Raw genomic sequence first — 16,316 nt, 5'->3', positions numbered from 1 at the left:
AAGCAGTTAAATTCAGGGCTCTTTTTTAAATTATTAGCTGCCAAGAAGTCATAGTGTTTATTAGATTTGCCATTTGGAACAAATCAGTAATGGTTAATGTAGGTCGACTTTGTCAAAGATAAAAAACTAGCAGACATCTCTCCAAAATTCCTTCACTGACAAGAAAAGCTGAGGAGGATGCTGCAAAGGAGCTAGCTGAGTTGTTTTCACATGGTAAAAAATAAAAAAAACAACAACATTCAAGTAGAAACAACCACTGAATCCTTGTGCTCTGCAAGCAGATGGGATTAGCCTTTCTGTCAGCAGAGCTAAAGAGCCAAAAACTATAAATAATATCTGAAGAATATGGTGATTAAAGGATTGTTTTTATATGAATACATTAACTTATAACCAGCCCCCCACTACCACCCCCCATTTCAACCACAACACTTTATCCCACTCACTTCCCACCCCTTATCCATAGCTAAATCAGTAATAAAATATTCATATGCAGCTATTTGCTTGAGAGAATAATTTATTTTCTTGGGTGGATGCCTCTTTTAGAGATACGCAACTCTGGAATCCTTGAGGGAGCGTTGTGTTGTGTGCTGGTGCACTTTGATCAGTGGGAATGAAAAGTTGGTTTCAGATGGGGATCAGAGTAAAGAGAGGAGAAGGATTCAGACAAGGGGACCTTGTCGTTAACGTTAATGGATTGTGAAGACTGAGAGCATGCCTTCTGGACACCATGTCATCATCTTGACACCGGGAAGTTTTGGGGCAGTGCCAGGAGGGATGGATAGACTATAGAAAGTGGGAAAGCAAAGACACTTGAATACATGTTTAACAGACTTGTCTACTCAAAAAGGAACTCTTGGTTTGTTCTGAGATGATGTGGTGTTTACCTTGCAATTAATATTATCTCTTCAACAACTAATTTGCTTTTCCCCATGTGCTCTATTCACTGCTCTCAGTAACCACATTTCATATAACACTGGCAACCAGAAAGAATTTTTAGTTTTACTTTTATCCAGTAAATTCACATTCCAATTTTACCTCAGTTGTAAACTTTTCTCACTTGTGTTTGCTCTTTCTACTTTTATTGTTGCATTTAGACAAAAATATAAATGTGTTAAATAACCAACACTGTAAATTGTGTGTAGTCAATTTTATGTAATAAATTCTTAAGAATACTTCTATTTTTGTGTCTTATAATTCTAATTTTAGTAGAAGGAAATATTACACATTTCACAGAAACCTTTTCCCAGCCATACACAAAATAATTTTAAACTCTCAGGTGTAAAGTGAAATGCAATTTCATCTACTTTAGGACTTGGAAATCTTAACCTCCTCTCTAGATTCATTTACCCCTAACAAAATCAAGCAAGATCTGCAATGCCCTGTAGTTATAACACACACACACACACACACACACACAAGCAGAAACTTTGTTTTACAGGTTAAGAAGCTTGCCCAAGCCTCTTTTATCAGTAAGACACTGACATTATACCTTCTTCTCTTCTCAGCATTTCTACTTTCAAATAATATATTCTAATCTGTTTTATAACTTTGTCTTTTTCTTACAGCTCCCAAGGCAGTACTAGATGTTCCTTAATCAGTACTTGTAGGAGCTGGGTGAGCAGGCAACGAAAATGGAATCAGCAGCCTCCCAGTGAACACGGTCAGACCGGAACCAAACACAGCCTCCGAGACAGACAGAGGCCAGTTTGATGACAGGCAATACAGTACCAAGGTGATTTACAGCGGCTCCGACCAGGACTCTGACTCCCGGGCTGACGGAGACACGGCAGCTTCAGGCGGGGCCAGGAGAGGCGTCAAGAAGGAGAGCAGTGAGCAGAAGGTACGGCGACAGAAGCGACAGCATGTAGAGCCAGAATAGTTTTCACATCTAACGCAGTGAATTAAGGATTTATTTCGACCAAACCAGAGCTGGTGATTGTTGGAACAGTTTAAACACTAACCAAGATTTTTTTTTTGTGAGTTTTATTTTGTTTCTGTCTGAGTTTGAATTAAGCTTGAAAGAGAGAAACGTGAATTCAGGAGGTGTACGATTGTATTTTTCAGTTTGATAAGGAACATAGGTGTAAGAATATTTCCTTTGATATTTTGTGAGTTTATTTTGTTTATGTATTAGACTAAAAAAGCTAAGACAGCTTGTTAAATGTTGCGAACTCGCCGCTGGCACAGATCTCCGAGCTGGAACTACCTGAGCTATTCTATCGGACTAGTTATCGCCCCTCGAGGCACAAGTGGTATTACTACACAGGACGGGCTGGAACGAGCCCGGGGCTAGCGGGTTAGCATGCTAATTTTAGTAGATATCTCTGCAACACAATATGTAGACGTCTTTGACATGACATCAGAACTGTTACTTCTTCACAGTCTGTTGATGAGGTTAGGTAATTTTTTGAATGTTTACACATTTGCATATGATATAATTTATAGTCAGATTTAAAACACATTACATCCAGCATGTTGATTGGACCAAAATAATCTTGAATAAAGGTGCCAAAGAAACCTCAGCTGAAACACCGAAAGAAGATTGTAAGACTTTACTTTAAGTCCCCCTATTTAGCATATATAAGCAGTACATAAACATTTAATAAATAGTTTATAACAGACTATAATATGTATATATAATAAGATATAAGGACATGTTTAGGTATCTTAATGCACAGTATTTGTTAACAATTATAACTTATAACATAAGTTATTTAACTAACATATTTTATATTATTACAACTGTGTTTTAATATATTGTCATCCATTATCTGTTTATACAGCAGCCTCCCCTGTGCGTGTCCACATTCAAATTTGTATAAACCATTTATTACATGTTTATATACTGATTATAAATGATAAATAGGGGGGCTTAAAGTAAAGTGTTTTCAAGAAGAGACCTATATTCATAACCTTCCAGATAGCATTGAAGAAAGTGAAATAGAAAAACCTAAGTGACAAAAAAGAGGTTATGTCAGAAAAATCTTTGGCAGATGCAGTGGCATTATGTCCTACTAAAAGATGACATATGGAAGGAAACCACACAGCAGGTGAGTGCAGAGAACAGTGCAAGAACTTAAAAGAAATACTGAAAAGCATGTCAGGGCCAACCAAGGGAATATAAAGACTAAAATAGGTGGCCAGAAAACATGGTGCAATCTCCCAAACCAAAAACTTTCTAGCATTTTTAGCTGAGTAAAGTTAAATTACCCCCAGAACTGAAACTAGCAGCTGACTGGCTCAAAAGCACACATCTTGATGGACTATCAGATGACTGGGAGCGAAATGTTTCTACCCTTGTTGCTCACTTCCAGTTTACAGTTGTATAAAGTCTTCTGTCGATCTAGAGGAGATCTGTATGACGTCATTGGAGTTATCTCGGCTTGAAAACATGGGGGGGAATAGTAGGGGATGTAAGGGCTGCAGCCCTGAGGCGATTTCCTCCCCTGTGCCAGTTTGGTATCTTGGTGACTCGCTGTGCGCCACAGTGGGAGGAGAGGCGTGGTACAGAGTGTGGCGATGCCAATCTAGCAGTGCACTGCCATCTTGGATCCAAAAATGAGCGTGTCTCGCGTGGTCTGCTGCCCACCTGCTCAAAACAGCTCAGCGTACTTGTATTTTATTGGGTCACTTTATTTGGTGAAAACATACCCATTATAAACTTCCCTGAAATCACATAAAGCCCTTTATTCGTGTTTTGTTCGTCTTTCTACTTTTGTTCTATGTTTTTCAACCAGCTGACGTGATCACACAGAAAAAAACTGTATATGGACTGTACTTGGCACCTTTCTAGTTTTCCGACCACTCAAAGCTACATGTCATTCACCCCATTCACATACTGCTCAACAGTACAAAGAAACTAACTTATTCACACACACTCACAGGGAGCAATTTGGGGTGCAGAAGGCACAGCCTTAGGGGGGGCAATTTGGGATTCAGTGTCTTGTTCAAGGACACTTCGACATGTGGGCTGGGGGAAGCCAGGATCCGCTGGTTAAATGTTGTGCAACCAGCATCAGACTGTTGGAAAATAACTAAAGAAACCTCTGTACTTATGTGCACATCACACTTTGATTAATTATTCTGCATAGTTTCTACTACAAATTAACTGCCGTGTTAATGGCGTTCCACACAGTCCCACCAAAAATTGTAGATCACTTAAAACTTCTCTTTCCGCTAATAACTCCCTCAGTACCGTTCGTTCATGCCAGGCTTCACCCGGCATCTCCACCCAAAACACCAGGTAACCGGGGTAATGCCTGTGCACGTCATCTGGCCAAAGTGTCACCTGGAGCTTCACATTTTTAATTATAATAGAGGTAGACCTGTGGCTGTGATGAGCAGGAGCTCACGATATGATAGATTGCTCTGGTTCAATTTTATAGCGGTAATCCCAGAAACAAGAGACTGTTATTTTTAAAATCCCAATTTATTTGTGGCATTTTTGTGGCAATATGAAGATTAAAGAGGCAACAATTTCGTTCACATATTGCGAGCAATTATTTTAAGTAAAACAGTCAAATCTTTTCAGAGAAAAAAAATAGCAAAAACCTAGACCATATATTAACTTCTACTTTCATTTTATTTGTGGCAATACGGTGGTATTAAAATGCAGATGGTTATTGTATGGATCATTGTGATGACAAATAAAATTGCGCACTATTACGCACAGAAAAATCGATGACCATCGGATCTTCAACATGTCCACAAAAGTGAATTCAACTAAAAAGAGTCACCGTGTGCTCTTGCAAGTATTTTTGAGCTGCTGTATTCATTGAAACTCTGTGCGTCACAGACAACAATAAGTTTCCTCTCTACAGGATTCTCAAACTGTCAGTGCATCATGACGGGGAGAGCCCTGTGTTTAAAGGGGATGAAAGTAGTGAATGTGATTGGCCATGATTGTAACTGCCTTTAACGCATGTACCTATAATGTATGATAATGTATTCTTTCTGATCCCATCCTGTGCCCAAGTGTGCCACAGGTAGGCCAAGGGAGCCTGGCCTCGAAAATTACCAAAAGCGCGTTTGGTACGCTCCCGACGCACTGGGCAGGGTGCACTTGGCTGTGATCCAGGGCAGCCCCCCTCCGTGGAGAATACATTCCCATGTGCATGAGTTTCATCCATAGAGGTGTAACACTGTAATGTTCGCACTTTTTCACCATCAGTCAGGACCTACTGAAAGGTTCAGGAAAACATGTGCATGTTCAACAGAAATTCTGTTCTCATTTCAATGACACCCAATGTGTGTAAGCAAAGTGTGTGCAAAAGAAAGTGCATGGGCTTCTGTTAGTCTGTGTGTATACTTTGAAGGAGCAGTAAACATGAGACTTTTCATGTACATGTACACAAAACATAAGCTATATACTCACCATGAAGAGGATACGGAAGTTGGCCAGTTCTCCGAAGAAATCCTCCACACTGACTGAGTGGGGGTCAAAGGCAAAATAGCTGCCTATGCTCTCGTAGAGCTTTAGCATGTTCTTGTGCATTGTGGACAGTTTTTCATACTGCTCCCTGGCATGCTTGCAGAAGCCGTGAGAAGGACAGAGTCAAGGGAAAAGGAAAAAAACATGACTCAAATACAGACAAAACATATTTAAAATCTACGTAATCAGCAATATAATGACACTTCCCAAATATGTTCATTTGCGAAAAAAGAAGCCATTGTGAGAAATGATCACTTTATAGCATTCAAAAAGCCCACCTATGTCAAGGTCAGCAAAACAAAACTCTGGATAAAGAAGGGTCAGAAACAATCTAATGTTCCATTACAATAACCTCTCCATCTCACTTTGGAGTCAATGGCATGGTGAGCTAATAGCTGCAGCCCTGGAGTAATGGAAAGGTGTTTTGTAGTCAGCAGCATGACACAGATGGTTGCTGGAAAAGCTGATTGCAGTCATTGTTCTATTGTTTCTCCCAACAACAGTGGGGTCAGGTTGTTTTGAACCTCACAGCTCACGTCGCACTGTGTAATTCACTGAACAGGCGAAGCACTTTTCTCCTGGTGAATGGCTATTGACAGCCGGCATCAGTTAAGCATTATCACAGCAGCCACTGACCTCATGTAGACTGTGCTTGGACACTTGGACTCACACACCCTGGGTGGGATGAGGACGACACAACTTCACACAACACACACACACACACACACACACACACACACACACACACACACACACATACATATCAACTTGTATACACATGCATTTACATGGCAGCAAACACAGACAAGAATTGGGAAAAAAAAAAAATACCCACAGTATAAACTCCACCAGCACTTGTTTCAATGCATCAGCAATGGTGTCCAACACCTGCAGTGTCTTCAATCATTTTCATCTTCCTTCTTAAGGGGCTATAGTTATTATAGCTATAATATCTGCAATAGCTCAAAGATTATCACTATGATGTGGAATTAAATTGTTACAAATTTAGTTTTATTTTTATAGCTCTGGCCATCAGTTATTGGTTATAATAACATTGTTCTTACAAGTAATTGCTGAGATCTGTCAGATGATCAGAGAGGTGAAAAACATGCCGGAGGTTTTGCCAGATTAGCTACCACTTTATTTTAGGTAAAACAAAAGGGAGCACACCAGTAATGTCGCTAATAATTCCTTACTGCACAGGAAAACTGTGAGTGTCTATAACTACGTGCCATTCACTCTTGTTTTCTCTTACAAAGAAGTTTGACTAACGTATGGGTTCGTTTGCAAGCTGTCTGATCACCTGGCTGCTCATGTTTCTTGCCCAGTTGGACCTATGTTTTTTAGGAATGCTGCTATGTTTCCAGATTTTCCAATTACTTTGGTGAGTACAATGTAATCATAACTGATAGAACTGATAAGCAAGAAAATAAAACCCAAATTGTACTAAACCATAGTTTTCCTTTATGAGTTTAACAATATGGTTTTTGTGTCAATATCTCTTGGGTTTTGGACACTTTTGCGCTTAGGCACCTTTTCACTTTACAGAAAAGGTACTGTTTAATCTGATATACTTGAGTTCTGTGTAAATACAATTAACAATTTCAGTAAATAAAGTGCATGAACTGGTCAGTGGTTCCATTTGTCTAATTCAAAATGGCTGTTGAGCAAAGGGCGTTGCATGGCCAGACATGACAGAATGCTTGAACAGTTGGTTAAAGGTATAAAAATAATCAAGTGAGAATGAACAGATTCCTTTGTCAAATCAAATGTGTGTGATCTGTGCAACTGATTCTGATGTATTCTCCAGTTTAACTGATAATAAATACATTGACACAGTTTTTGTCAAGCAATGAAGAGAAGCATGATTCAGATTGTACTTTGCTTCTACATGTTATGCTTACTCACTAAGGCAGCCACTTCTTGTTCTCTGTATCATGGGTATAGTTATAGGCAATTAATGCTCATATGCAGTCGCCTTGGCAACATACATAGGCTGGTGGTACAGCATGTGGCCTGTGATTGTCAGGGCTTAACAGTTCTCAAGATATTGTTCTATGTGAGCAATCTGTCACTATTATATGAAAGCCACTGTTTTTCTACAATGCCATTTATTTATTGTTTGTTTGTTTGTTCTGTCATCTTGGTAGACATCCATGTTGAGGTCCAGGGATTGTTCTATGTCCCTAGGCAAGTTATTAACTCCAAATTCTTTTCCGTGTGGATATAAATAGAACATTTACATGCTTGTATTTGTGTGATGTATTTGTGCTCTTACAGTACATATGCTCACATGTAAGCGTGTATGTGTGGAAAGGCCTTTGTGTAGCTCAGAGGGAATAAAAGCACTGACAGGGTAGGCTGCTTGGATTACCTCCCTGCAAGCTAGTGTTTACAGTCCAGGTTAGCAGCAAGCCCACACACGTGCCCGATGGATGGACTCATCTTTCTCCTCATCTTTCCTCTTCCCTGTCTCTATCTCCTTGTCTGCCTGGACCTGATTTATCCCCCTTTGCTTCTGTCAGACTGCCTTTATCTCTTCTTTTGTCCACCTCCCCCTCACTCCACTTGTGTGTGAAAACTCAGGGGCCTGACAGATAGATATAAAAGTAAAACTTTGCCAAAGAAAGATATCTTTTCAACATCCAAACTCCTGACAGAGTTGTACTGTATTGGAGTTGTATTTACAGTATTTGGTAAAGTCTTAAAATTATCCTTGTAAATAAAAATCCCTTTCTAGGGACCAATCTAACATGAACAACACCATATGGTGCAGTGTCATTTGTTAGTGAGACTGAACCTCAGTGCTTCACACAAAAATACTACTGCAGTCAGTTTCGAGTGCTAGACTGAGCTTCATTTAAAATGCCCCCTCTCAACAATGCCTAATTGGTCAGAATGGAAAATTGACTCCAAAGGATGAAACGATAATTGTAAAATCATGGAAAGCATAAATATTTATAATGCTAAACTGAAAACAGTGATCAGCAAGAGGTTCATGCCAAAAAGCAAGCCAAACATTAATGTGTCAATTTAGAAGCAAAACACATGTTGATATTATTCTGGCACGGAAATGCTTTTTAACAGAATTTAGATAAAATATTGAATCCACTCTACAGCAGTCCAGTCCACAGTGCCTTTAGCTAAGGAAATGTTCAGGTCACAACTGTTGCCTCCCTTGTAGAATAGCAGTTCAAAAAAACATACTATATTAAAATAATACTTTTGGTGCTTGTTCTCTCTCTCTCTCTCTCTCTCTCTCTCTCTCACACACACACACACACACACTCAAATACATGTGTATGCACATGCACAGTGGTATATGTGTCCTGCTGGGGAGTGGACTGAGGCTGGCTGGGCTTTTGCTCCGTGTATTTCCACATCAAAGACATGTCATATTGATGGAGCCTGACGCACACTATCCTGTAGCTACACAACCGGTATGGTAGAGGCTTCATCAAACACACATACAGACACAGAATGAACAGGCAAACACACACACACACACACACACACATTTTTTATCTCTCTGTCAGGTTGTCCATTACTTTTTTCTTTCCCTTAGTTTCTCACAGTCATTGTAGCCTTTATTGTCTCTCCTTCTCCAAAGATAAATATTTTTTTTCTATTTCTTTCTCTCCTGTCCACCACTCTTCTCTTTCAAACACATTCCCTTTATAATTCTCTTTCTACATTTCCCCTTGATATTCTCTCCATTAAATTCTTTCACTCAAACAAGAACTCCTTTCTTTCTCTCCTACTCAGAGTGAACTTTCAGAAGTATGCTGAGCTGTGTCTGCTGTTCATGTCACTTGGGCTTGAAGCAGAGCAGGGAGCAGAGGCGATGGTTCTCAAGGTAAAGCATCATGTAGCCTTTAGTTACCCCGCCTCTGTTTGTCAGTCTCTGCTCTCCTCTTCTAGCTGTCCTCAGAGAAATGCTACCGCCTGCACTTCCTGTGCACTGAACCTCACCAATGCAGATCAAGACAACTGCTCCAGGGCTGGCTCAATGTTGCAAATGTGGATGCTACCAAAGATATCTGTGGAGTGCTTACTGGATTTTATTCTAATGGTCAGATCAGAACATTTAATTTTGCAAATACAGTCATTTTATAGCTATGTGCCTTGGCTTTGTTGAATTTCTGCATAGCCTTGGAATTACTGTTTTTAAAGACTATTTCAATAACTGAAACTGGCACAACTGGAGGATAAACAATTATAGTTCAAAAGGGGCTTGTTGAATAGCAGCAAGTCACTAAATATATCACACTAAGGCTGGGCTCACACAACTTTAGTTTCTGACAGTGCCATATCTGACACTGTTGATTTACAAAGACATTGTCAGATGTGAAATGTGATGTCAATGTCAGTGTTCTGCTAGTTCATGTTTTTAGAATTCTCTCTCTCAAATCTCCTGTTGTTGCCAAAATCCACCCTGTCCTTATAAAAATCTAGAGTTCTTTGTCCTGCCACAGTGTCCTCATTACTGTGTTTAATCAGTCACTTTTTATCTGTGTTTGACATGCCAGAAAGGGTACATTTAACATCAGTAAGCTGCGATTAAGGGCGCTCATTTTTAACACCACTAAGTGACATCAAAATCATATCCAAGTCAGACTTACCCTAGATGTAAAAAAAGCTTTTTTGGAGCCAGACTCCATTCAATTTGCGATAAATCACGATAAACACAGAGAAAGAGGAGAAAATCCATTTATGAGCCAAAAGAAAGTTGAAACAGTTTTCACAATGGCCACCTATGAGGATGGCAATAAATTACCTGCTTTGTTTACCTGTGTGCATGAGAGAGTTATTAAAGTGCTGCATAAAACCCTAAAGTGGGGGCCCAAAAAGCCTCCTTAATAAATCTCCTGTAACCTAGTTGCATTAATGTTTATTTAATGCTTTTCCTATGTGCTTGCTGGCCCCTCCATCCAAGGCCCCACACTAAGCCTGCTTTTCTCCAAGCCCCACCATCCCTGCTCCCTTTATCCCCACACCTACTGCCAACAGCCCCTGTGGGCCAAATTATGCCAAAGCTGCCCACTGACTGGACACAACCCATCATGTTGAGAGCGAGAGCAGGATGAGAAAGGGATGAAGGAATGGAGTGCAGTGGTAGGGCACAAAGGGAGAGTGAGAGAGAACACAGAATACTAGATGTAAAAAGTAATTCTAGCTACTCAGATCTATGTATGAATGCAACAGCTCTTATCTTATTTTTATTATACATCTAAAATTTTTTGTTTGCTGCCTGCTTTTATTTAAAAAGTTCATATTTTTGCTAGGATCACTTTTCTCAACTTTATACAGAAAGAGTGAAAAAGAAGAATAAGTGAAATGCTTATTTAGCATGCTTACATTTACTAATTTGCAAATTAGATGAAAATTCAGGACACTACCGAAGTTATTACAATTCATCATCTGGGGATCATGAATGTCTGTGCCAAATATCAAGGCAATCCATTCAGTAGTTACCAAGGGATTTCACCCCTACTGAAAATTGTCAACCTCACTGTGGGGCTAAGGGAAAAGTCAGGGAATCACCAAAGTCATTACAATACACCATCTGGGAACCATGAATGTTTAAACCAAATACCATTGCCATCCTTCCAATATTTGTAGAGATATTTCACTCTGGATCACAGTGGTGGACATACTGACTGACCGACAGACCGGCCAGCATTGCCATTCCAAGAGTCCTGCCGCAAATGTGACTAATAAAAAAACTGCAGAATTAGCCCTTACAGCAGCAATAGTTGCTGTCTAGTGTCTTTGAACAAGACAGCTAACCTGCATTTGCTAACTGATTAAACAACAATCAAATGACTTACTACTTAAATATAAAAAAGAACAAGAGATCATGTGTTTAAGGCCCCTACAATCTCAGCTCATTTGAAATGGAAGCCTGTTTGTTGTGCACAAGAATAAAGAATTCAAGTCAGGCTCATTTCACATGGTGAAAATAATTAAATCTGCATCAAACTGAATGCCTTAGTGAAACAATACTCTCTGAAAATTGCTGGACTTGGTCCAAAGTAATCAAAACAACACCTTGGATGAAAATCAACGGTGTGCCATCGAGAAACTCTATCCTGTTGATCCGTCTTTGTCACTGCACACATGCAGATACAAACACACACACACACACACACACACACACAGATACATGGACCTGCATCTCTTTTTCCCCCTTCTCTGTGTCTCCCTGTTGGATTACAGAAGGTGCCAACAGGCTGGTGATTATTCGATGCCATCGCCCTCCCCTTTACAAAATGTAATTAATGTAATACTTCAGTGTGCCACTGCAGTGATTAGACTCTACCTTAACCTCTTAACCTTCAATGTTCTCACTATCTCCCTAAAACCTCAAATGCTTCCTTAAGTTACTTTGCAGTCAAAATCTTTAAAAAATATTTCCACTCTGTAACTTCATATAATGATTTTCTTTATCTATCTTGTGTGTATATATATAACATGCACAAGTGTACAGTATTGTATATGAAATACATAGATAACACGTACATACATATTTAACAACCATGTGGAAGTATTTTTCACACATCAGAGGCTCAGTGAATTATAGTACCTCTTTGACACAGGGGTCATAAGCTTTCCTCTTTCTACACTCCGCTCCATCATCTCCCTTCCAGCTCCTACCTCCTTTTTCTCTTAAAAATTAAGAGCCAGATTTGATGTCAATTTTACTGTCAATTTATTTTGCCCGTCTATGCCTAAAATATTTATACCTGTAGAGAGGAAGGTTGCTTCTGCTTATGCATTCAATGCTCTTCACTACAGCACCCAGCTGGTGTTGGAACAGCTCAATGAGGGGGGAGACTGGTGGGTGTAATGACTACATCTGATAAAGGAAAAGAGACTATATGAATTAGATATGAGGGGATTAGGTCCATGGGAATGACCTGTTGAATCATGGATAGGCTATTAAAAAAGGGGAAAGAGTGCAGGGGAAAAAAATGTGTGTCCACTATAATGGTGCCAGTGAGTGAGTGAGTGAATGAGTGTATGTGAACACAACACAGTCCCATTAAGATTATTGACAAACACACACAGGCACACACAGTTTTATCTTTGATAACCTTTTATGGCTGTTGTCATCCTTTCATTCTCATCCAAAGCAATCTCATGTCACATCAATGCCCGGGGCCTGTGCCTCTCTGTGTAATTTTCACAGAGTGGAAACATGACAATGCAAATCCACTGTGTTTACAACGTTCACACTTGTCAAATTGTAAAAGGTCAAGTCTCTCGCTTCCCCTGACTCTGATCTAATCGGTAAACACCAATCCCTACCTCCACATTACAATGGCTCACGAGATGCCCCTTGAAGAGACAAGTATGTGCAAGAACACAGCGTCACGCATGTCATTTACACAAGTAAGCTTGTAAACAATATTATACAGCTTAACATCCTCAGAAAACCCAATTGGGCAGTTTTTATACAGTGTAGAATGTAGATAAGTGCATGTTTCAATATTTATTATTCAGAAAAACACCCATGGGTAATCTTTGAGATGCCAGTGATACCCAGTTTTGCACATTGATTGATTTGGTCTTGAATCCAACCACCACCTTCTTCCCTCAGCAAAAACAGAGCTGGTTGAATCTGGTAGGAAAATGCAATCTTTTCCTCTTATAATTACACATGCTTTCAGTTTAATTATTTAGGCATTTAGATGTGTTAACTGTACTCCTTTGAATACTGAAATAACATACAGTATTGCTTTATCAACACAACTAGCTAGTGCCAAACAACATTTCTGCCATTGATGCTGCACTGTGTCTCATTTACATTGCCCCACTTTCAGACCTGGCTCGCTTATTCCTAGACATTATAATACTAACACACTATGCTCGTAGCCTCCTATTGGGGAAGAAAGTAAGCTATTTCCTTGCAGTATGATCAATTTAAAAGACTTGTCTGGCTTTGCTACTGAGAGAGTACAAAGAATGTGTGGGACGCACAGTATAGACTTGTTTCCTTGCACATGCCATGTCTATGTAGTTCTATGCCACAATGACAGTGATGAATCACAATTGCTGGTCTGCACTTTGTTTTGTGCTCTGTCTCTCTGCCTCTTTGTTTTAACTGTCTTTATCAGCCTCTAACAAGACTTTTGCAAACTCACTCAAATCACTCAACTACTGTAGGTGTATTATAGTCAAACTGATCTGTGTTATACAAATGGCACATTCAAATCCATTCTATAGATTGCATTTTTAACATGTCTACTTTCTGCTGAGACGTTAATGTGGATACTGTTGAACATTATGTACAGATTTAGTGTTCATCATCAATCAGGACATTAGTCATCTAGTGTTACTACAGCTATTTGAGTTTTTATCAATTGTCAGATCAGACTGCATAGTTTGAATTCAAGCCAAGTTTTATGGTGTGCAGGGCATGATAGGCAAGGGGGGCCCTTCAAAAGATAAAACACACAAAAACATGGCACCAACCTGCTGCTGTGTTTTTAAAGAAATTCTCTGGAGCTGCTGTGCCTCCAGTGACTCACTAATATGCGGCTACTCTTGCTTATATTCACTAGTCATTAAAATATAGTAAAGAACACCACCCCCCCATCCAAACCTCCTCCTCCCAGTGGTCCAAAGCTCCTGTGCTAGGACCGCTAAGTTACTGCACAGCTAACTAGCTAACAGCAGTTAGTAACAGTTATGACCTAATATGTGATATGCTGCCCCCTATTTAAGTATGAATTTGACAGGTGGAGAGTAGTCTCAATTCTTACACATTGCACCTCTAAACAAATGTAAGGAAGTATTTGAAAAGTGCTATCTGACCCAGGTTTGCTCACAGAACGTCCAGATTATATCTTCTTCGGTGATCACTGTGCATAAAGCTGGAAATGGGAGTGCTTAGGGGGCCACTTAATGCATGCCTTCTGAATAGACTGCTAATCAAGCCAGGCAGTGCAGTTTGCAAATGGACATCATGTTGGGCTGCCTTTGATGTGTGCCTCCAGACTGCTGGGGGATGTTTTAAATGTCAATGGAATCTCCTGCCTTCATATTGGACTGTTTCAATCTTCTGCGCTGCACAATGAACAGAACATGGACTACAGTTGAATTTCTTGATATTATGTAAATTATACTGATATACTATAAGTTGCTCAACTATAAAATCAAGCATTGTTCTGTTCTAATATGGGTATGAGAGCAAGGGTTAGCTACTGGATATGGAGAATATTATTTCCACAACTGACAACAAAGACTTTATTCAAAACAATTGGATATGTGACTGTATGTGTGTGAGAATTATCTCCAATGTAAAACCATTCGCTGCAATATTAGATGCTCAGAGCAACTGCTCTGGCCCTCCATTCACTCCAATATTAACCTGACCGCAGCAGTATAAGACGCTGTGAGCATCAGTCCCATTGGAGAACTGAGGACCCACCGCTGGGAAGTATTTTCCTCACTGTTAAGGTTTTCTTTCTTTCCTCAACATTTCTCAACAAAGAAATCCCACGAAAGTGTCCTTGATAATTCAACAATACAATAGGTTTCTGCATCAAAATGCGTTTTGATAACATTTCTAGCGAGAAATATGCATTTTATTTTTTGTTCAATGAAAATATATGATCCTTAGTTTTGTTAATCTTTGTTATTACAAAGATTCTCTCAGATCTCATACCAGTGCTATGGTGGTTGCTATGGATGCTGCTGCGTGCATGTATGTTGTGGGCGGACTTGGCGCGTTCAACTCACACACTGTTTTGGGGTGTCTGACGTTAGTGGGCTTCATTCCATTTCAAATTTCTGCCGGTCGGCGGATTGTAAAATTGTGATTGTAAAATGTGAAGTTGCTCATTTAATTTTATATTTCCAATCACCTTTCTTAAAAAGGGGTTATCAAACTGGACTTTACCTTTCACATACCTCATTTAATCCCTGCACTTCACACGTTCATCAAACTGGACTTTATATTGTGCATTGCATTCAATCTCCAGTTACATAATTTAATTATTTATGCACATGTCACATTTAATTTTTGCTCTTCATATGTCACCTTCATTCCTACACTTAATTTCTTAGTTCATAGCACAGTCCATATTTCCTTTGTAAAGTCAGTATTTCATTTAAAGTTTTATATCCCATTTCAAAACTATTAGCCTACTATTCCATTCTGTAAATAGATTTTAAAATGTCAATTTATTTTTAATATTACTTTGTTTATATAATTATTATTACTTCTGTATATTATTATTCTTCTGTGTTAAATTCAATTCAATTTTATTTATATAGTGCCAATTCATAACAGAAGTTATCTCATTGCACTTTTCCTATAGAGCAGGTCTAGACTGTACTCTATATAATATTATTTACAGAGACCCAACAAATGTGTTGCGTTTTTTTGGGAGCAAATGCCAAGACACATTATTTGTATGCTAGCATTGGCTAATGAAACAGATTCTGATTGAATGGGCTATGTCATGCTGACATAAAATAGAGTCCCCTCGGCCAACTGGTCCTGAGGCTCACCTCCCCTAACAGCACCAGGCCTCAGGGCAGCCCTCACACAATCTGGCCCAATCAAATCATAGCTAAAGAAAAAGAAAATGACATTAACTATTAGACATCTACCACAAATGCTATTTAGCTCTAAACAGACAGTACAAGGTGGCACACTATCTGACCACTGAGAAAGACATACAGACTCAGCAATCACAGCCTGGGCATAGGGACTGGCCGACACTGGCAGACCTCACTTTACACACAAGACAGTTGATCCAAAGTGTTTTACAGCAAACACAGAGGAAAACAAAAGAAGGAAACAAACTCTAGAGAAGACCGGCTGTGTCAGCTCTGAGATAGAGGTGGAGACAGAGCAACACTGGAACAAAGT

The 16,316-nt window shown here is 39.4% G+C and overlaps 1 protein-coding gene across 1 annotated transcript in view; it reads right to left on the bottom strand.

Annotated features, from left to right (window-relative positions):
* diaph2 (diaphanous-related formin 2) overlaps positions 1-16,316 on the bottom strand; it is a 372,579-nt gene that overhangs the window by 63,230 nt on the left and 293,033 nt on the right. The window contains exon 26 of the mRNA XM_044206253.1: positions 5,375-5,539. Within this exon, the coding sequence (XP_044062188.1) occupies positions 5,375-5,539 (165 nt within the window). The remainder of the gene's footprint in view (positions 1-5,374; positions 5,540-16,316) is intronic.

The sequence above is a fragment of the Siniperca chuatsi genome, linkage group LG8 (genome assembly GCF_020085105.1).
Source record: "Siniperca chuatsi isolate FFG_IHB_CAS linkage group LG8, ASM2008510v1, whole genome shotgun sequence".
Lineage (NCBI taxonomy): Eukaryota > Metazoa > Chordata > Actinopteri > Centrarchiformes > Sinipercidae > Siniperca > Siniperca chuatsi.
The sequence above is the reverse complement of the archived record's forward strand: the minus strand, read 5'-3'. Positions and strand labels throughout refer to the sequence as shown.